Below are 18,408 nucleotides of genomic sequence, written 5' to 3' on the forward strand. Positions count from 1 at the left end.
TTGTTTTAGTTAAAATAACTTGTTACTGTAGAGAACTTATATTTTTTAAAAATGCTGGCTTAGGGCTTCCCTGGTGGCGCAGTGGTTGAGAGTCCGCCTGCTGATGCAGGAGACACAGGTTCGTGCCCCGGTCTGGGAAGATCCCACATGCCGCGGAGCGGCTGGGCCCGTGAGCCATGGCCGCTGAGCCTGCGCGTCCGGAGCCTGTGCTCCGCAACGGGAGAGGCCACAACAGTGAGAAGCCCGCGTACCGCAAAAAAAAAAAAAAAAAAAAAAAATGCTGGCTTATGTAAAACCTTTGTACAAAACCGATCCTCTTTTTAAATGGGCTTGGCATCATTGTCAAGTGCCTTTTTGATTCCTTTCGACGTGTGCACGTGTGACAGTTGCTCTGTAGACCTTTGGTGCATCTTGATTCCTTGTTTTCATGCTTTGTCAAACGTAGTCTTGGCCGCAAAGAAGCCTGTAAGTAATGGAAGGAAACACTCTGCTGGTAAAGAATGCTACCCTCCTGAAGCGCTACCACCTGGAGTGTCTGGTTTCCGGCCATTGTGTCCTGCAGAAAGTGCAAAAAGCAACAGGTAAGCTGTTTGCATTCCCTGTCTTTTTCAGTCATTTAGAGTTCTTTATTTTGGAACTTGTATTATGTGGGTGGTCTCTGGTGCTTTGTGTAGAGGAAAAAAGGTAACTCACACATGGCTTGGCTTCTGCCTAATGAGCCCTCTAAGGAAGAAAAATTAAAAGTAATTGGGAGTTTCAAGTTGTTTCTCAAGTGTCACAACAGAGGTAACTCCGTGGGAGTCTTGAGGAGACTAAAATGATCACCAATTGTGCATGTGAGAAAAGTTTGATTAAAGGCAGGTGTAGTTGAGCGAAGCCCTACAGCACAGAAGTAGGAATTTGGATACGTACGAATGGGAAAAAAGACATTTTAGGCATGGGAAATAGTTTAATGCAGAATGGATGAAAAATATGCATTAGAGCTATTCTAAATGAACTGGCTTATTAACTCAGTAAATCAGATTTAGTGAGTCAAACTAGCATTACCTGATTTCTTATCCAGGGGATAGCTGTTCATAGTAATTTTTGTCACAGAACAGTAAATAAAATGGTTGAATTATAGCTTTAGGCTTGCTAAGTGAAATAGATGGCTCTAGATGATCTTCAGGTGACTTACTTGGTAGTAATCAGGAAATTGGGGATTAACAATTGCTTAAGAAAACAAAGAGAATTGATTTTAAATAGTACTTGAAGTAGTTCCTGTGTAAAATATCTGTTCAGTTGCTCATGTTAAATGGATGTTTCTAATCCCCACTGGACAACCGACTACTTTTTTGCAAATGGTAATGTGAATTGCTGTTGCATAAACTATAGTGTTGAATCCCCAGTGTTTGCACTTGAGTTTCACAGCTCTGTGGTTTCCTGTCTTCTTCCTGAGACACTTAATCGCAGGTCCATCCTGGTCACACAGGGGGGTAAATTAGAGAACGATTAATATCACCATTTAAAGAAGAGAGACTGAACTCTCAACCATCCTGAACATAGGAGCTGAAGGGGCCTCTCAGCAGTTCAGAGAGTTATTAGCAAGCCAGTAGGCTGAATTCTGTTGTGTTTTCTCCGTAGCAGAGCCCTCCAGGTCCTTGTTTTGAGCTTATTTATTTTTATACACAATTCTGTATGGATACTGTTCATACTACTAAATAGTTGTATTAACTGGGTTTAACTGGTGATGTATTTACATGAAGATCTAACTTCGTCTTGTTGATATCTTTTTAGGGGCTTTCCATTCATCAAAGCTCGTGATGTATGTAATCAGTTGGTGGTGTGTAGCTATCATATTTATGATATATAGGGCTTGAATTGGGAAAGGTGGATGGTCATTCTTCTTGCTTTTTAAATTGACAGAGCCTTACATGAAGCATTTCCCTCTCTGAAATAAATCCATGTAAAACATGTTTGGTCGCTCTCCCAAGGCAACTGTGTAGTTGTGTGGATTTGGCGCATAAATGGCAGCCTTGTGGTTATGTCTGTAAACAAGGAAGCCTGTTTTCCAGTCCGCAAATCAGCTGTTACCCAGTGAGACGAACTTGACTGCCATTTCTGACCCCTCACATGGAGCTGTCATACTCAAGAATATTCGCATGTTTTCAAGAAACGTTGTTTGCAGGCTATATATACAAATTCCTGATCTGAAAGCCAGTATAAAGCAACACCTCCCAAACCTCTGCTCTCTCACCAAGGCCACACACATTCCCTCGCTTATGGCCTCGTGGCAAGCGAATACTGTCAGTATCAGATTCTCCTTCCCAGTGGTCTTGGGAGACTGCCTAGTTGCTCTGTGAAAGGCACCACTGCTGAGGTTGAGAGAAGAGCATCTTGGGTGTCAGTCCTGGCCTTGCGTTCCCGGAGAGAGGGGTGTGCACCTCGTTCTCCTTTAGGGTTTTCCTAGGCTGCAGGGTTTGCTGCTTGTTGTCAACATGATGTCCTAGTGACTTGTCTTCTGCGTGGTTATATAATCCCAGCACAGTTCTTTATGATGTGTAGACTTTTATGGGGTTGTGGCCAGGTCAGTTTTAAATGTTTGGAAATGTCCTCTTGAACAACACTGCAGTGGCAGTGAAGCTTGCTGGGAGAATTGTTGCCCTAGTTTTGGCTTAAGGGTGGTGAGAAGATGAAATTTTTGATGGGTCAGTTTTAGTTGTGTGTGTGTATGTGAGTTATCTTTTAAAATTCTAATGTCTATTATTCACAGCTTAGATATGTTGACTTTCTGATTATTCATCAGTCCCTTTACTGATGTATTTTCCTCTGAAAAACTACATTTTCTTCCAGACTGGTTTTGTCTGATGGTGAAGAATAAATTTTTCATTTGCAGTATAAAGTTGATCTGAGAAGAAATGTTTACCTTGGATCTTCACTTGGCTTCTGTGAAAGAAACTTAATAAAATAATATGGGCAATTCCCATTACTAATCCTAACCACGTACAACAGAGGTCTGTACAGTAACATAGCAAAAATAAGTTCCTGTACTTTTACTTAGTCATTGCCTATTTTACACTAAAGAGCAGTGAGAGACATTTATAAATAATGATACCTCAGATCACTTTTGTTAAATGTCCTCTAATATTTGGATATTTGGTATCTGGCTTGTGTTGTCTTTTATGCAATCTTGTCTTCTTTCTTTGCACTTTAGTTTAACAACTCTGTGGTTTCCTATCTTCTTCTTGTGACACTCAGGTCCATCAGAATTTCCTGTGACTGTGACAGTAGAGAGTCCTTCCTCCTCAGAAATCGAAGAGGTCGATGATTCCTCAGAACGTGTTCAGGAGGAGCCAGAGAAAATCCGTTTGAAACAAGAAGCATTGCAGGTACAAAGTTATCACTTTAAAGCTATAGTGAAGATTATTTTTCAAACGGAAGGCTGATTGCAACACAGCACAGCTTGTGTGAGGGTTCTGTTTTCTCCTCCCACCTGCATTGTATCCCCTTGAATGGTTCCTTAAGCTTAGACCAAGGTGAATGGTGGACATTTGAACTCTAAGAAACTAAAATCAAAACATGTCGTTAGTAATATATTTTCCTTTCCTTAGAACCTTAGTATATTAGATTTAGGGAGAAGCTTAGTGGTCATAAGATAAGGAAATTGAGTTCTGAATGACTACAGTCAGCTGATTCAGTGCTCTTGTTTTACAGATGAGAAAATTGACAGTTCTAGTTGAACTCTCTTTTTATAAGAGGAAAATATGGCCTCATTTTAAATAAAAATAAAGTTGAAAAAAGTTTTGATGTTGATATTCTCCTTTCCTAAAATCAAAAATATCAAGAAGCTACGTTCTATTACCAAATAAACCTGACCTCTCATGTCATTCCATACTTTTGTTTGTATGGACAGAAAAGAAAAATTGATTTTTATAAGAAATTTTTGCACCTCAAAGTTAATATATTTATTTTATTTCAACCTTAATGCAGAGCTGAACATTTCTAGTAAATAAAGGAACACCATTTCGGGGGGACCTTGTCTTTGTGCTACAAAGTCCACGTTTAATTTTTTAAAATTATTTAATATGATTTTCTCTTCATATGAAACATGACACTTGACAGGTTTCAGAACTAATTATCCCATTATTGTAGGACTACGGGAATTACTCTTTGATTTTGAAAAGAGTTAGTTTTTTATTTTTTAATTAAAATTAATGATAGTATAGAGAAATTTTAAGAAAAGAACTTAGAAAATTATGAAATGTTAGAGTAGGAGAAATCTATAGTTCATGTAGAGTTACTCCCTTTCGTTTTATAAATGAGCACCTACAATTTGTAGAACGTAAGTGGTTTATTAGTAAATGGCAGAGTATGACAAGACCCTAGAGCATCTAACCCGCATTCCTTGTCCTTTTAGTTGTGGTGTATTCATTTCCTTCACGAATAGACCACGAGATTGTATTTGTAAAAGCAGTAATAGACAGTGGGGAAGTCCAAGAAGTTTAAACACTGGGACCACAGAATAGCAGATTCAGAATGCACTGAGAACCCTTTTAGCTCTTCTCTGTTTTGACAAGACACTACAATGATGGTATCAAAGTGTTTAAGTATATATGCCCACAACAATCAAGAGATTTCAACATAGTTTTGAAAGAGAGAAGACAGGTGGAAGAGTGTGAAACTGAAGCAGTAGAACAGAGGAAAAGCATCACCTAGAATATGCACAGGGACCACGTGCAACTGAGGAGGATTCTGACCCCACCTGCAGAAGTAGCTCCGTGCTTTGATGCGCATGTAGGAGAGAGTGTGGAGTTAGTTAAAAGTGTGACTGAAATAGGGGAGCTCATTGAAGGGTTGTGTTTCGAGGAGTGGACTCCCAGCCCTGCCCTCACCCTCCTGAAATGAGATGATTTCATTTTGAAAACAGTGAAACTGGCGAGAACTGGGGCAGCTAGTGTGAGTTTTTACACTCTAGAAAATTGTGTTTGGGGGAGATCCTATTACAGTTACTGCCCGCTTCTTCCTGCATAAGAAGCCTATCAATCGTTGACTTCAGGGAGCTTTCTGCGCTCATTCTTAAATAGAAAATAACTGTCATTTGCCTGTTAGTTGAGTAAAGCTTACAACATGAGAGAGGGGGAAAAAGAGTGAAAGCATATCCTAGTAGGACCAGGGACAATTTAGGGAACAGAATAATTTAAGAAAAAACCCTAATTAGTATCCTGAGAGAGGTTTAAAAAGAGCTAGCAACTATAAAATAAGACTAGGGTATTAATGAAAAGGAGAATGGTCAGAAAGCAAAAGAGTTCTCCTGGAAATGAAAATATGGTTGCTGAAATAAATTCAGTAGGAATTTTAAAAATTTCTCAGTATATAAAAAAGAAAGACACAATGGAAAATGTGATAGAAATATGTTAGAGAGGCTGCATCTGGGAGATCCCACATGTTACTATTAGAAACTCCAGACCCAGAAAAAAAATGGAGGGAAGCTGTCAAAGGGCAACAAAATTCCCCACAGCTGAAAGTAGACATCAGGCCTCAGATTGAAAATAGTTATGCAAGATGAGCAAGAATAGGGGCCTCCCTGGTGGCGCAGTGGTTGAGAGTCCGCCTGCCGATGCAGGGGATTCGGGTTCGTGCCCCGGTCTGGGAGGATCCCATATGCCGCGGAGCGGCTGGGCCTGTGAGCCATGGCCGCTGAGCCTGTGCGTCCGGAGCCTGTGCTCCGCAACGGGAGAGGCCACAACAGTGAGAGGCCCGCGTACAGCAAAAAAAAAAAAAAAGATGAGCAAGAATAGACTCATACCTAGGCACCCTTCCTTGTGAAACTTTCAAATACTGAAAAAATAAATTAAAATAGAATAAAATACTGAGAGGATACATCCATTCCAGAGAGAAAAATACTGGTCTCCTAAAAAAAAAGGTTAAAATCTGACTTTATCATACTTGTCATGAGCACCATGGATCCTGGAAGGCATTAGAAAGATACCTCCAAAGTTTTTCAGGCACATAATTTTCACCCTAGGGGTTTGTATCCAGCCAAACTATCAGTCATACGTGGAGGCTGAAGAAGATATTTTGTACCCAAAGAAATTTGAAAAATTGACTTCCTGTGCTACACCTTAAGCTATTTATAGAAATAATCCAGCAAAATGAGTCAATAAACCAAGAAGGAAGGTAATAGGGGATTCAGTGCAGATTGCAGCTAGTCTAGAATGGAGAGGCTTCTATTGATTGTGTGATTGAGAGCTTCGAAACACCTTGAGGCATATCGTACTTACTAGGTGTTAGGCACTGTTGGAAGGGAGGAAGGAGAGGAAGAGGAGAAGGAACTTGAACTCCAGAGGAGAAAAGGCTCTACGGACATAAACCTGAAGCACACTAGACTATGGTTGATTTTTAACCTACTATTGGTGAGGAAGGGAAGAATCCACTTCAGCTTGACACTATAGATGTCCCCTTTTCAGTGACACACAGGGGTAATGACCACCTATCTAATTTGTTGTCCAAACCGGAACTTGTCCAAACTCCTTACACTTCAACAGTGTAAGGAGGCACTCTAATGCTGTAACATCAGGACAACAGGTATAAACTGGAACAGCCCAAGGCGGCTTGGGGTATGTGGTCACCCTGCACAAGGGCAGTGACACTGGCACAGTATGGAACGAGGTGTAGTCTATACACAGAGACACAGTACATCTGCAGTGGGCAATATTAATTTCATTGTAATAATGGCAATACTGTCTTGGTTTGCAGCTTTTATTGTCAACGTGCATGTAATCACAAATAACTAAAGTAAACAATACTTAGTATGTATGAGTATTAACTTGGTATGTACTGAAATGTATTGTGTAGTAGTATGTACTTAGTATATATTAGGCTCTAAGTGTTTTTGCATATATTAACTCATTTAATCCTCTGAATAGCCTTATGAGGTTGGTGCTAATATCATTCCTACTTTTGAGAACAGGAAGCTAAGACAGGGAAGGAACTTGCCCAGGCTGTACCTAATTTAAGGTTGGATCGAGGCTTTGAGTTTAGGCTCTCTGCCTGTTCTCTTAAACCTTACTCCGTACTGACTCTCAAATAACAGAAGAATTAACTGCACATAGAATAGAATATAAATTTCAACTTTGACAATGTAAGAGCTAGGTTTGGAAGGTAGACAGGAGGTTGAAAAAAGGGAAGATGGTATGAATGTCCTTATTTTACAAAGCGTGACGTTGAGAGAGTTTCTAGTTGATCAACAATGTAGGTTTTTAAGTATATCACTACATGTCAAAGAGATCATGAGCAGTGGAATAACTCATGATGACATAACTTTACTGAGCAGTGTGGACATAGGAAAGAATGTAGAGGAACTAAACCCTTACTTGTTAGTAATTCAGAAAGTGAACAGATAATGCCTCCAATTTAGTGAGAAAATAGTCATGTGAGAGAATTACTTGGAAATGCAGAAGAATTCAAAATGACAATAGTTGGATCTCCCAGGTGGCGCAGTGGTTAAGAAACTGCCTGCCAAGGCAGGGGACATGGGTTCGAGCCCTGGTCTGGGAAGATCCCACATACCACGGAGCAGCGAAGCCCGTGCACCAGAACTACGGAGCCTGTGCTCTAGAGCCCATGAGCCACAACTACTGAGCCCATGTGCCACAACTACTGAAGCCTGCGCACCTAGATCCTGTGCTTCATAACAAGAGAAGCCACCGCAATGAAGAGTAGCCCCCACTCGCCGCAACTAGAGAAAACCTGCACGCAGCAACGAAGACCCAATACAGCCAAAAGTAAATAATAATAATAAAATAATAAAAAATAACAATATTTGACGTAAACCTCATAAAAAAGGAAATCCATACAGCCAGTAAACAGAGAAAAGTGTACAACTTCATTAAGTAATAAGTGAAAAGTGAGTCAAAACCAAGGAAACTACATGTCAATCAGATTGACAAATACATAAATAAAAAGTCTGGTAGTATCAGGTATTGTAGGTCTGAAGTACTATGGGAATCTTCTACCCTGTTTATACTGGAGTATAAATCGACACAACTACTTTGGAAAGCATTTAGCCCTCTCCATCAACTGAAGGTATATAAATAGCCTGTGAGCCAGCAGCCCTCACCCCCGCCCTGTGTAAATGCACCAGAATAACGGGCACAGCAGGATTCCTGTCCATGATTTGCATTAGCACAAACTGAAAACAAACCAAATGTCCATTAAGAGTCAAAAATAAATGATGTGTATTTGTACAGTGGGAAAACTATCCAGCAATAAAATTGAATGAACTAGAGCTACAGGCAGCAATGTGGATGAATTTTTTAAACCAATGTTGAGAGAAAGAAATAAGATAGAAGAGACTTCATATACTATGATCCTGTACATAAAGTTAGATGTTGACACAACTAAACTCTTTTGTTAGGGATGCATGCAGGTTAAAGGAAATGACTGTCAAGAAGTGAGGTTGGTGTTTAACCGGGAAGAGGGAAGGAGCTTGTGATGAGAAAAGGATATGGGGGGTTTTTGCGATGCTGACAAGTATCAATACTTTCAGATTCGAGTAGTGCTTATGTAAGTATTCTCTTTTTATTTGTCACATTCACAGTTTTGTTCTGTGCACTTCTCAGTACCCATATCGTATTTTACAATTAAAAACTGCGTAAAGAATCGGTCGCTTCTTGAGTGCTGGATGTGGGAGTGGGATGAGACCGTTTCATTTTAAGCCCTTCACTACTGTTTGCATTCGCATGTTCATTCATTCAGCATTAATTGCACATATTCTATGTACCAAGCACTCTTCTAATTTTATATGTGTTTTAACTCATGTAATTCTCACAAGAGCTCTGTAATATGGGAGCTTATCTCCATTTTATAGATGAGGAAGTTGAGGCCTAGAGTTATAGAACTTGTCCAAGGTTATGTAGCTAATGGGTAGTGCCAGGCCCATTTGCCTCAGAGAATCTGAATATTTACAATATAATCTAAAAGAGAAATTTAATGACTAATTATAAGCAAAAAAATTGCACACTAAAGAAGATGACAAGTTTTCATCTATCCAGTTAGAGAAAAACACACAGTCTGTCTTTCACACTCGTACATCTTATATGTACGTGTGTGGCAGGGATTTTCCTTATTAAGCAATTATTTATTGACCGTCTACGTTGTGCTAGGCACAGGTGCTGGGGATAAACACTTAATAAAATACACCCCCTATCTTCAAATAACTTGCACTCTAAGTGAGGAAGTAAGCCAACAGTTATAGTAGAGGTTATATACCAAGTGATACATCGCTGATGGCAGTGTAAAATCTCAGAAATCTTTTGGAAAGAAGTCTGGAGGTAGGTACCTCAGAGCCTTAAAAATGTTCATTTGCTTTGATCTCAAACTCATTTTTATGGATTTATTGTAAGAATGTTATTCTCAATATGGAAAAAGGCCTTCATGCATAAAAACGGTTATTTTGTCTGATAATACTGAAAAGTTGGAAAGAATTTAAATGTGTAAAATGGTTAACCAGTAAACCCACTCAGTGGAATATTTTGTAGCCCACACAAAAAAATCAAGGTTATGAATCCCCTGATTATATGAGAAATGCTTGATTTCAATGTTAAATGGAGAAAAGTTGAACATAAAATTTGATATCCAATATGATGGGAGCTTTGTCCCAGAAAAATCACCCTAGCTGGTGTACAGAAGGGTGGAATGGAGAGCAGATGGCAGGAAGGAAAATTATTCCAAAGCCTTATCATTAGTCTTACTTAAGTAATAGAATATCAAGCAATTTTACTTTCTAACTTTTTTGGTTCCATATTTCCATGTAAGGGACATGAATTCTGAATACTTTGTAGGAGGAGGGTACACTTTTTCACAAAAATTGAACACTGTGTTCTAATTCCCTCCATTAGAGGGAGAAACTGTTGCATGTAATTGCACTTTGATGTGCTATTTAGAACCAGTCAGGAATTTTAATCTACCTTCCTCTGACCGTGCTGAGGGTTTTTTGTTTTTTTGTTTATTTGTTTAGAATTTCTTTGAAATCAGTTTTAGAAGATTGATTAAACCATTATATTAAAAGTAGAGGAATTCTGCAATTTTTTTCCCTTTTTCCCCATTGAAAATTTGACTGGCTTTAGTAATGAACCATTAAAGAATTTGAAGTTCTTAGACTCTCAATTTTTTAAACATGTTCTGAATATAAAAATATATGTTCATTGAGCAAATGTTTGAAAACAATGAACTTCTTGAAGGAAATAAAAGCCACCTCTGCATGTACACACACCTAATCTGCTCTTTTGTCTTAAAAAAGTATCCGAAATATTTTGCCATGTCACTAACTACTCTTCTACATCAGAGAATTTGATTAAGCTTATGCATCATCTCCCAGGAAAAACGCACAGATATATTTTGAATGTAGCACTCCTGAAGCCCATTCATGAACTCTGGTTGAGACCTCTTGTCATTCTTAGTGGCTTCATAGCGCATTCCTTCAGACGATGAGCTGTTTTTATTTAAACCAGTCCCAATTCGGAGGCTCTTAGCTTTCTTCTAGGGTTTGGTTATAAACAATCTTATGAAATCATGTTGGTAGATAAATCTTTGCCCACATCTTTGATTTCCTTAGGGTAAACTCCTGATGTAGGATTGTTGTTAGGTACCAAAAGCTACTGTCCAGAAAGTGATACCAGCTCCTCTCCCAATGATGGCATATAATAGAGTTCCTCATTCTTTAAGTGATTGTTCAAAGCAGTTAACATGTATAAATATACCTTACTGTTTTCATAAGTATAGGTATTATGATTGTTTATCACTGCATAAGAAACCACCCCAAAACAGTGGCCTAAAACAATGACAATCATTTATTTTGCTCACGAACCTGGAGGTTGAGTAGAATATTAATTCTTTTACTACACCCTTACTGACTGAAAACAATACCTATTTGACTAGCTCAGACTTCTGTAGGTCAGAAGTCCAGGCACAGCGTGACTGGGCTTCCTGCTCAGATACACATGGGAACATGTGGGTTCCCTCCTGAGAGTGTTAAAGCACATGAAATTTAAGTGTAAGATATTGAGCCCCAAACGTTGGATGTTCACCATAGTTTGTGTGGGCCACAGAGCTGAAATGAAGATGTCAGTCTGGCTGTGTTAGCGTCCAGAGGCTCTGGGAAAGAATGCCTACAGGCTTCTTCCGGCTTGTTGGCATAATTCAGATTCTGCAGTTGCAGGACAGAGGTCCCCATTTCCTTGCTGGCTGTCAGTCGGGGGAGAGTTTCAGCTCCTAGAGGCCTCTCGCTTGCCTTCCCTGCCGCAGCATTGGACCTCTTCAGAGCCAGCAATGGAGAGTCTCCCTCTTGTCCCTTTTGTACTTCAATTCAGGAAGAGTTCAGGTCCTTTTCATGGGGTGCCTGAGTAGGCCACATCCACCTAAAATAATCTCCCTATCTTAAAAGATCAACTGATGTTGAACCTTAATTCCATGTGCAAAATCCCTTCACTACAGCACCTACATTTAGAGTTTGATTGGATAAGTGGAAGGTTTGTGTACTTCAGTAAGTGGTCATCTTGGGGGCTCTGTCAGAATTCTGCCTATTGCAAGCAGTGTCCCCACTTCAAGGACCGAAGTGTCTTAGTTCCTAAAACTCCTAAGATAGTTTATCAGTGTTCATTTTATTTCAGTGACCTTGGTGAAGGGAGGACTACCACCTCCGTGAGCAGGAATGGCAGCCAGCTTCCTGAGTCCACAGTGTGGCTCTGCTACTTAGTGGTGTGACCTCGGCTGTGCTGCTCTACTTACTCTACTTCTCTGCCTCTGTTTCCCTCATCTGTAAAATAACATGGAGTTAGTGATCGTTCTTTCCTCGTAGGGTTTTTTGTTTTATAAATTTATTTTTGGCTGCATTGGGTCTTCGTTGCTGCTCGCCAGCTTTCTCCAGTTGCGTCGAGCGGGGGGCTACTCTTCGTTGCGGTGCGGTGGCTTCTCTTATTGCGGAGCACAGGCTCTAGGCGCGCAGGCTTCAGGAGTTGTGGCACGTGGGTTCTAGAGCGTAGGCTCAGTAGTCGTGACGCACAGGCTTAGTTGCTCTGCGGCATGTGGGTTCTTCCTGGACTAGGGCTCGAACCCGTGTCCCCTGCACTGGCAGGCGGATTCTTAACCACTGTGCCAGTAGGGAAGCCCCCTCTTAGGGTTTTGATGATTCGATTATTTAATACCCAGGGAACTCCAGGAACAGTGCTTGACTGTAAATTGCTTTAAAAGTGATTACTTTTTTAAAACATGCTTTTGAAACTGCAATTATGCAATTCAGGTATGCTAAGCAGGTTCGTTAATAGGACTTCCTGCTATAAAGAGACCCACAAATAAAAATAGAATTTTTCTTTCTTGGTCGTAACTTCTTATTTCTGACTTACTATGTTATATGCATATGCCTTTTATGGTGGGCTGCCACAAATTTATGTTGGAAAGAGTGGAATTTAAATAAATCTTTGCAAATTTGATAGATTTTGATCATTCATTTCACTGGCATGGTATGATATGACCAGTAGCAGACTAAAATCTGAGTTCACTTCTGGCTCTGCCCCTAAATCCTGATGAGACCAATAGCTGGAAAGGCTTTTGGATATTATACTATGAATTAGTTATAATATTGACTCTGTTTGCTTAGGAAACCCTGGAGCAGTGCCTAAAGCAGTTAAAGGAGGAAAGAGTAATAAGACTGAAGGCTGATAGACGAGTCAGTGAGGTAAACACGTTTCATCTGCTTTTGAGAGTGTTTTGGTTTTATTTCGATTTGATTTTAAGCCATATACACATATTTTGTAAGCTTTAGAACTGTAATATGTTGCAAATTGGTGGTATCATATGGACTTTTGCATGTACTGGTATTTAGTGATCATATGATCTATATTCCAGAAAGCATGTTTTTAAAGATGTGAAAATCTGGTTTTGTGTATGTGTGTGTGTTTGTGTGTGCTTTTATATGACATTAGCTTATTTCCTGTTCATGATTCTTTGATTCAAGAAGGCACCTTCTGTGCATGTATTGTATATACAGTAACATAAAAGACATGATGAGACTCTCCTGGCAATGAATTAGGAAAGTGAATCATTGAAATAAATTTAAGATATTGGAAAACTTCTAAGAATGCAATGAAAGATAAAAATATATACTATGAGAATTACATTAGGTAATGTGCATGAAAGCAGGGCATAATCTAAAAAGTTCTATCTAAATATAATTTATCACAGGGTGAGTGTAGGGAGGAATTTTTGAAAGTGCATCCATTGGATTGGCAGACACTCATTCAATAAATGTTGAGCACCTGCTCATGTAAGGCAAAAGGGGCATCATGAACATTAACGGCCTTTCTGAGAAATACGAGAGTTGAGCTTACAGGGGGTTTTAAGTGCGTAGATGATGAGCAGAAGGGGAAGAGTGCACGGGGGTGAATATGTTGAAGAAGCCAAAGAAAATATTGGTGATCGTACATTTAATAAATTGGGTTGGGTATGATTTAGGACTTTTAAACGTAAGCATTAGATATTTTACTCACTAAAGTTAATTCTTAACATTCAGCAGAGTTGTAATATGTTTTGTTCAAATCAGATTCTATAACTCACTTTCTAATTTAAGGGAAACTTAAAGCAGGTCATTTTCTAATGTGGAATGAGGCTCCATTATGAATTGAACCAGTTAGAAATGTGATCTTTTGTGAAAGATCATTAATAAAACGGTAGCTTGGGTTTATTTATATACCACCTAAGTGTTATATAGGAAACTTTGTTGGGTGCCTGTGAGTTTTGGTTATTATGTGATAAGGTCTCTGTCTTTACTGGCGGAGGGTTACATTAATTATAAATTAATTACATTTTGAGTGTTTTAGTTTTGTTCCTTGAAACTAGGCAAGACTACTTTTTGTTTGTTTGTTTGTTGTTTTTTTGGGGTTTTTTTGCGGTATGTGAGCCTCTCACTGTTGTGGCCTCTCCCGTTGCGGAGCACAGACTCCAGACGCACAGGCTCAGCGGCCATGGCTCACGGGCCCAGCCGCTACGCAGCATGTGGGATCTTCCCGGACTGGGGCACGAACCCGTGTCCCCTGCATCGGCAGGCGGACTCGCAACCACTGCGCCACCAGGGAAGCCCAAGGCAAGACTACTTTAGATGACAATGAGAAAAAATCATGTCAGACGTTTTCAGTCTTCTTGTATAGCTGGAACATGAAAATGCCCAGTTAAGAAACACAACTTTCTCTTTGTCTGAAGCCCTTCATGCCCACTCATTGACAAGCATGATCCTGGATGATGAAGGTGTTTTGGGCAGCACTGAGAATTCTTTTCAGAAGTTCCATGCTTTCCTGGTTCTCCTTAAAGATGCTGGGTTAGTTCATTTCTCTTCATGGCATTCTTCTCTTTGCCACTCTAATGGTAGTTTGCTGAGGAACTGGAGCAATTTTCATCACTTACGTGTCTATATTTAGCCAAATTTAGTGTAATTATAGGTAATATAGTTGACGTTTTAAAATGAGGAATTAAATTTTTTAAGAAATGCAAATAGGGAAGCCTGCTTTGGTAGAGTGGGGAGCCCATTATAAAAGAGTAACCTGTAGACAGAGTAATTAGTAGGTATAGTTGTTTTGTAAAGACTAAATTAAAGGCAGTTTTCATTGAAAATAGTCGGGAATGCATAAGAATTTTCCTTTCACTTCTTTTGCTTGTTTGATAAGTTTGAATTAAAGTTATCTTTGCCTTAGACATAAAAATGATTATTAATCTGCAGGGGAGATATAGGTCAGTGGTTCTCAACCAGGAGCAATTTCGCTGAAAGAGGGAAGTGGAGATTGATAGTTGATGGAGTGGTGTTTTGTCAGTGAATGAATTGGTGTTGGTGTTGGGAAGGAAGGAACAAACACATTCTTGGAAACTGGAGGAAAGGTGGTAAAGAAGTGTGGGAATGGAGGTGTGACAGGCAGTGGACAGGGTGCATGGTACATATTGAAGCTGCTAGTGAGACAGTGGGATGTCTCCTAGAGGATGAATCTGGAAAGGGCTGAGGATTTGGGGGAGAGAGAGGCTTGTAGTCTGGAGTAGGATGTTGGCTTTTAAGATTTTAGAAGTAGGGCTTCCCTGGTGGCGGAGTGGTTGAGAGTCCGCCTGCCGATGCAGGGGCTACAGGTTCGTGCCCCGGTCTGGGAGGATCCCGCATGGCGCGGAGCGGCTGGGCCCGTGAGCCATGGCCGCTGAGCCTGCGCGTCCGGAGCCTGTGCTCCGCAACGGGAGAGGCCACAGGAGTGAGAGGCCTGCGTACCGCAGGAAAAAAAAAAAAAAAAAAAAAGATTTTAGAAGTATTTCATGATTGTAGGTCTGGGGAAATCTAAACTGCTCTTCTGTGATTATAATAACCTTTGTCTTTTCTCCTTTCCTCCTCTCGTCTAGGCTTGGGCAGTTGGCCAAAATGGCTGGTATAGATCAGTCAGATTTTCATTTACTAGGTCGTCCCTCGATGAATTCTACTGTTAGTAGTCCACGTAAAGAAGAAAAGAAGGCACTTGAAGAAGGAAAATCAGAATCAAAACAGAGTGCCCCATAACAAATGCAAAATAGCCAAGTAAATGGACAGAACAGCACTTAATGATTCTAAGAGTGATTAGCAAAAAGGAAATGACCAAGTCAGGGAGAAAACAATAATGATCAGTCTCGAATAGTTCACATGCTCGGGAGCTAGAAGACTCTGGAGTCCTTTCCAAATCTGAGATTAGTAAATGTGTGCCCATTTCATGATACTGTACTTTTGTAAATAAGGAGACTGGAAGTTCTTTAGAAAATTTATGAGTTAAAGCAAACTATCCTTAATGAAGAAAGACGACATTAGAGAAAATATTCCAGATTTTAAATTGTATAAATGTCTATTCTGTTCATATTTTATCTAGGTTTCTATTTGTATGCAGTCAGCTTACAATGAAGGAACACTAATGAAGGTACACATACTGATATAATTTTTAAAATAAGTAATCCAGACATAGCTAATAGGTAACATATTAGAGTGAATCACCTGGTTATGGGAATGGGAGGGGAAAACCTGTCAGCTTTTCCTCTAGCCTTACTTGGAGCCCCCATCAGCCAATCTCAGAGTGGTCTTGGGAACTGACAGCTTGAGAACACAGTCTGGTCACAAACTATATACGGTTTACATGTGCCTGGAGGATAGCAAAGAAATTAATTATCTTACAGAATAGGGTTTTATTTTTAGTGAGGGAAAGGAAATGGGTAATAACTACCCCAATCACCAAAGTGTGAAAACGTAGCGGACATAGCCTTGGATATAGCTAGGTTAAGCTGAGAATCACTTGGCAAGATATAATTACAAAAAAAACTGGCTCTGAAATCTTCTGATTAATCAATGGACTGTGTTAATAATAAGATTACAGAGTAACATTGAAGTTTTGAACTCTACTTTTTAATGGTTGGCTTTGTTCATCACTGAACTTTTGTCTTGTCTTTTGTCTTCCCCTCCACTTTCCGAAAATTACAGGTGATGCTAGGATTCCTTTGCCTCTCGACTCCTTCCGTGTCCCAGCGTCTACTCAGGAGGCCTTAGAAACTTCCAAAGACAACCTGGGGGTGCCAGTCACAGAGCAGCGGCAGGAGTCTTTTGAAGATTTCATTGCTAGGACATGTTCTCCTTCAGCAGACGTCATTTCTGGAACTGGAAGTCAAAGAAAAGAAGAGGAATTATCTAGAAATAGCAGGTCTTCTTCAGAGAAAATGAGCAAAGCAGGTGAATAGACCAAAAACTACTCTGCTAAGAAACAACCTGGGAAGGACCTGCATTCCTGCTCTGACTCACCTGTAAAGCAGAAAAGCAAAGGAATTGGGCAAACTAATTCTTTGGTTAATAAACCAATTAAAAGTGAGTCTTCGAAAAAACACATTTCTGTTAAGAAAGAGAGTAGAATAGTGACTGTTTCATCAAAGACAACTAAAAGTAAACTCAGTCTACTAGAACAGTCTGAAAGTGATACTCTTGGATCTGATTGTGAATTTCAAGAAAGCATCCATACTCTATCACGCCTAACGTAGGTCTAAATCTTTTAAAATTATGTTTTTGCCTTCAAATTTTCATAAATTACTTATGTTATTATTATAGCATATGGTGTTTTCAGTTACTTGACTGGAAGCCATTAGAGAAAGATTTTTTTATCTATACTTTTTTATTATAATGAAAGTTTGGGTGTACTTTTCCTTGTAACACTTTGCACCATTCATTCAGCTAGTGTTTACTGAGGGCTTCATATGTACAGTACTTTTCTGGGTGCTGTTGCTTTCAGCAGTGAACAAAATAAAGCCTTTACTCTCCTGGAACTAGCACTCTGTGGTGGCAGAAAACATAAACAACAAAGCAGGCTAAGGGTTAAAAAGAGATGGGAATAATAAATGGAATAATTTTACCATTTGGTTAAACATCAAACTATTATATAAATCACACGGCCAGAAGCCATTGACATATTTTAATTCATAATAACCAGAGAGCCTCAAACATTTACCAAGGCACTTAAGCGTGTTTATGGATTACAGCAACGCTCTGAGGTAGGGAACTCTTACCATCCCCATTTTATAGATGAACAGTCTGAGGAGACATTATGTGAGTTGCCCAGAATTACACAGCTATAAGTAAGTGGGAAGTTGCAATGTGACCCAAACCCATGCTCTTTTTTTTTTTTTAATGTATGGACTTTATTATCTTTCATTTGTTTCTGATTTATGTGAATTTTTTTTTAAAGATTTTTTCTGCTGTCAACCATTTTTAAAGTGTTTATTGCATTTGTTACAGTATTGCTTCTGTTTTATGTTTTGGTTTTTTGGCCTCAAGGCATGTGGGATCTTAGCTCCCCGACCAGGGATTGAACCCTCACCCCCTCCATTGGAAGGCGAAGTCTTAACCACTGGACCACCAGGAAAGTTCCCCTTATGTGACTATTTTTCTGGCAATTTTTTTAAATTTTATTTTTTATTGACATACACTTGAATTACAGTGTTGTGTTAATTACTGCTGTACAGGAAAGTGACTCAGTTACACATTTATGTACATTCTTTTTCATATTCTTTTCCATTATGGTTTATCACAGGATATAGAATATAGTTCCCTGTGCTCTACAGTAGGAACTTTTGGGGGTTTTTTTAAATACATGCACTTTTTAAAAATAAATGCATGTATGCATTTATTTTTGGCTGTGTTTGGCCTTTGTTGCTGCACGCGGGCTTCCTCTAGTTGAGGTGCACATGCTTCTCATTGTGGTGGCTTCTCTTGTTGCAGAGCACGGGCTCTAGGTGCCTGGACTTCAGTAGTTGTGACATCCGGCTTAGTTGCTCTCTGGCATGTGGGATCTTCCCGGACCAGGGCTTGAACCCATGTCCCCTGCATTGGCAGGCGTATTCTTAACC

The 18,408-nt window shown here is 39.6% G+C and overlaps 1 protein-coding gene and 1 long non-coding RNA gene across 3 annotated transcripts in view; one reads left to right on the plus strand and one right to left on the minus strand.

Moving 5' to 3' along the window:
- Positions 1-126: 126 nt before the first annotated feature.
- LOC309807239 (uncharacterized protein) lies at positions 127-16,586 on the plus strand (the record flags this gene model as incomplete). 2 transcript variants are annotated; one of them, XR_014294530.1, is made up of 4 exons in its annotated part: positions 127-581; positions 3,238-3,368; positions 8,396-8,544; positions 16,499-16,586. XR_014294530.1 is itself a non-coding variant. In XM_082626587.1 (3 exons), the coding sequence occupies exons 1-3, from the start codon at positions 473-475 to the stop codon at positions 16,562-16,564; spliced, it is 306 nt and encodes a 101-aa protein (XP_082482713.1). In that variant the 5' UTR covers positions 127-472. The 2 variants fall into 2 exon arrangements, 1 of the variants encoding a protein (XP_082482713.1); XM_082626587.1 differs by lacking the exon at positions 8,396-8,544 and having other exon boundaries at positions 16,499-16,564.
- LOC309807243 overlaps positions 16,322-18,408 on the minus strand; it is a 115,494-nt gene continuing 113,407 nt past the window's right edge. The window contains exon 4 of the long non-coding RNA XR_014294535.1: positions 16,322-16,672. This is a non-coding gene — a long non-coding RNA (uncharacterized lncRNA). The remainder of the gene's footprint in view (positions 16,673-18,408) is intronic.

Source organism: Mesoplodon mirus (genome assembly GCF_964341445.2).
Source record: "Mesoplodon mirus genome assembly, chromosome: 7".
Taxonomy (NCBI): domain Eukaryota; kingdom Metazoa; phylum Chordata; class Mammalia; order Artiodactyla; family Ziphiidae; genus Mesoplodon; species Mesoplodon mirus.